Source organism: Orycteropus afer, unplaced genomic scaffold, assembly GCF_000298275.1.
Source record: "Orycteropus afer afer isolate SDZICR_OR568_19922 unplaced genomic scaffold, OryAfe1.0 scaffold00069, whole genome shotgun sequence".
Lineage (NCBI taxonomy): Eukaryota > Metazoa > Chordata > Mammalia > Tubulidentata > Orycteropodidae > Orycteropus > Orycteropus afer.
Window position 1 is genome coordinate 4,130,314 of NW_006921656.1, and position 2,593 is coordinate 4,132,906.

At 48.3% G+C, this 2,593-nt stretch overlaps 1 protein-coding gene across 1 annotated transcript in view; it reads left to right on the forward strand.

The window, feature by feature from the left end:
* FAM135B (family with sequence similarity 135 member B) overlaps nt 1-2,593 on the forward strand; it is a 171,398-nt gene that overhangs the window by 138,764 nt on the left and 30,041 nt on the right. The window contains exons 9-10 of the mRNA XM_007940571.1: nt 1,082-1,237; nt 2,150-2,223. Coding sequence (XP_007938762.1) covers nt 1,082-1,237; nt 2,150-2,223 — 230 coding nt within the window. The remainder of the gene's footprint in view (nt 1-1,081; nt 1,238-2,149; nt 2,224-2,593) is intronic.

The window sequence follows — 2,593 nt, forward strand, 5'->3', positions numbered from 1 at the left end:
GGTTGGTTTCCCACTGGAGATAACAGGGAAGTCATTCTGAAGTTAGCGTCTCTGTACCGAGACCATGGCCTCAGGTTATCCTTCAGGCCTGGAACTGGACTCACATCCATGGATTAGCTCTCAGCCAAGCAGTAGAAGGGCCTACAAGCAGAGCACCTACCCCAGGGAGATGCACCCCTTGGATCAATCAGCCATGAGACATCAGAAGGGCAGCATTTGCATAGAGGGAAAGCTGGGCAGACAGGGACGCATGGATGAGAAGGGCACGGGAGGGGTGGGTAGCAGGGAGGACAGGGGAGGAGAGCTTCGGATTGTTGGGGTTGTAATCAGGGCCGTGAAACCAAATGTGCATGAACTGTTGAGAGTAAAACAAATCTGCTTTGTAAATTGGCACCCAAATCACAATGAAAAACTAAAAAAAAAGTGTCCCTGGGGCAATTGAGGTGGGTGGTGAGAGGGTTAGAGTCTGCAGACAGCAACTGAAAAGGAGTCAGTATAGACAAAGGCAGCGAGGACAGAGGACAGGCTCAAGGTAGCTGTGTGAATTCAAGAGTGAGTTGAGTCTGAAACATACATAAAACAGAATAGAAAAGTTAGATTAGTGCTACCTAATGGGTGACCTGTGTAAGGCAAAGGGGATTGCATGTTATTCTGTAGACACAGAGAAACTACTGAATATTTTATTGTTGTCTTAAAGGGCTCTGGTGGTATTGTGGTTAAGGCATTTGGCTGCCAATCAAAAGGTCAGCCATTCGAAACCACCAGCTTCTCCATGGAAGAAAAATGAGGCAGTCTGCTTTTGTAAAGATTTATAGCCTTGGCAACCCAGTGGGGGTTGCTTTGAGTCATAATTGGCTCGATGGCAGTGAGTTTGGTTTGCTTTGTTGTTGTTCTAAGTCCCAGCTTTAGAGTGATATGTAGCATGATCCTGTAGGGCTCTGGGGTATCACATAATGTCACAAGTATGCAGAGAAAGGGCAGAGACTAATGAAAAACAGAGAAGTCGGCACAAATGTCAGGAAGAAGGCTGCAGTAGGACACTAGAGCACAGGGCGTTGATGGCCACTTTTTGCCTCTCCAGATGCTGACCAACCCAGAGAAAATAGCTGAGCAGATAAGCAAGGATCTCGCCTGGCTTGCCTCCCACCTGACAGCTCTGTGGACCCAGTTCCTGGACACAGTGACTCTGCACAGCCATGTGACCACTTATCTCACCCAGGAACATCACACCTTGAGGGTAAGGTGCCATAGCGGCTCTGAACACCTGTCAGTGGGCTCTCAGGAAGGGAGTTTACAGGAGGCAGTCTATGGAAGCAGAAAAGACTAGGGCTGGCCCTTGTTCCGCCGTGGACGTGTGTGTGGCTGTTACCTTCATTAGCCTACTGGTGCTCCGCTCTGCTTCATAAGATATCTCCCCTGACGATCGCAGACGATAGCAAGGTCTTAAGTGTTATCAAATATACGTCATTGTTCTTAGTGAATTTCTTTCCACCAGCTTGGGTGCATATGGGGGAGATATGAATGTCAGGCACATTAATGCATGATAAAAGATGTTGACCTTCTCATTGACAGCAAGAGGATGAAGTATCGGAGTGTCCACAGAGCCTAAGCAACACACTTACATGACTGGCTTTGCTGTTGGGTGCCTGGGTGGTGTGAATGGTGAGTGTGTGGGGCTGCTCACCAAAAGATTGGCTATTCAAGTCCCCCCAGAATGCCTCAGAAGCAAGGTCTGGCAGTCTTCTTCCAAAAGATCAGCACAGCTCTCTTCTGACCCACACGGGTCACCATGAGTCAGAGTAGACTTGACAGTGATGGATTGTGTGTGTGTGTGTGCGCGCGCGTGTGCACGCACGCAGGGGCTCGGCTTCTGGCAGAATGAACATGAGCTGGACGTAAAGATGGCAGGATGTACTGTAAGAACTGATTCGTATGTGCCAGTGAACTGCCCTCAAGCCAAGTTCGGGCTCAGAGTGTGGCTGAGAAAGGGCCACTGGGGACATGAGGGAGACCCTGGGCAAGGAACCGGCTGTGGGCCCAGCTCTCCTCCTGCACGCCCTCACCTCCTTGGGCCGCAGTATTCTTCTAAATAATATCAGCTACAGTGCCTGCCTAAGGCCTTACACTGTCCACACTGTCTTGTTCTCAGGTTCGAAGGTTTTCGGAGGCCTTCTTTTACATGGAACACCAAAAACCCGCAGTCTTGACCTTCCAGGAAAATCTGTAAGTGACCTTTGCTCGCTCACCTCAGACCTGAAAGTAGCTGCCTGAGACATTTGGGAGCAGTTGCTTTTTCAGAAAGGTGTTTCTGTTGTTATATAAATAGTTACGTATGTATGTATATATGTGTATCCAAACCTTACTGCTGTCAAGTCAGATCCAACTCATAGCGACCCCTCCTTGGGTTTCCAAAGTGGTATCACTATGGAAGTAGATTGCCCAGCCTTCCTTCCAAGGAGTGGCTGGTGAGTTTAAACCACCAGCCTTCTGGTTAGCAATCAAGTGCCTTAGGCACTACACCACCTGAGTTCCTATATATGTGTGTATATGTATATATGTAAATGGATACATGGATGTATATATATATATATAT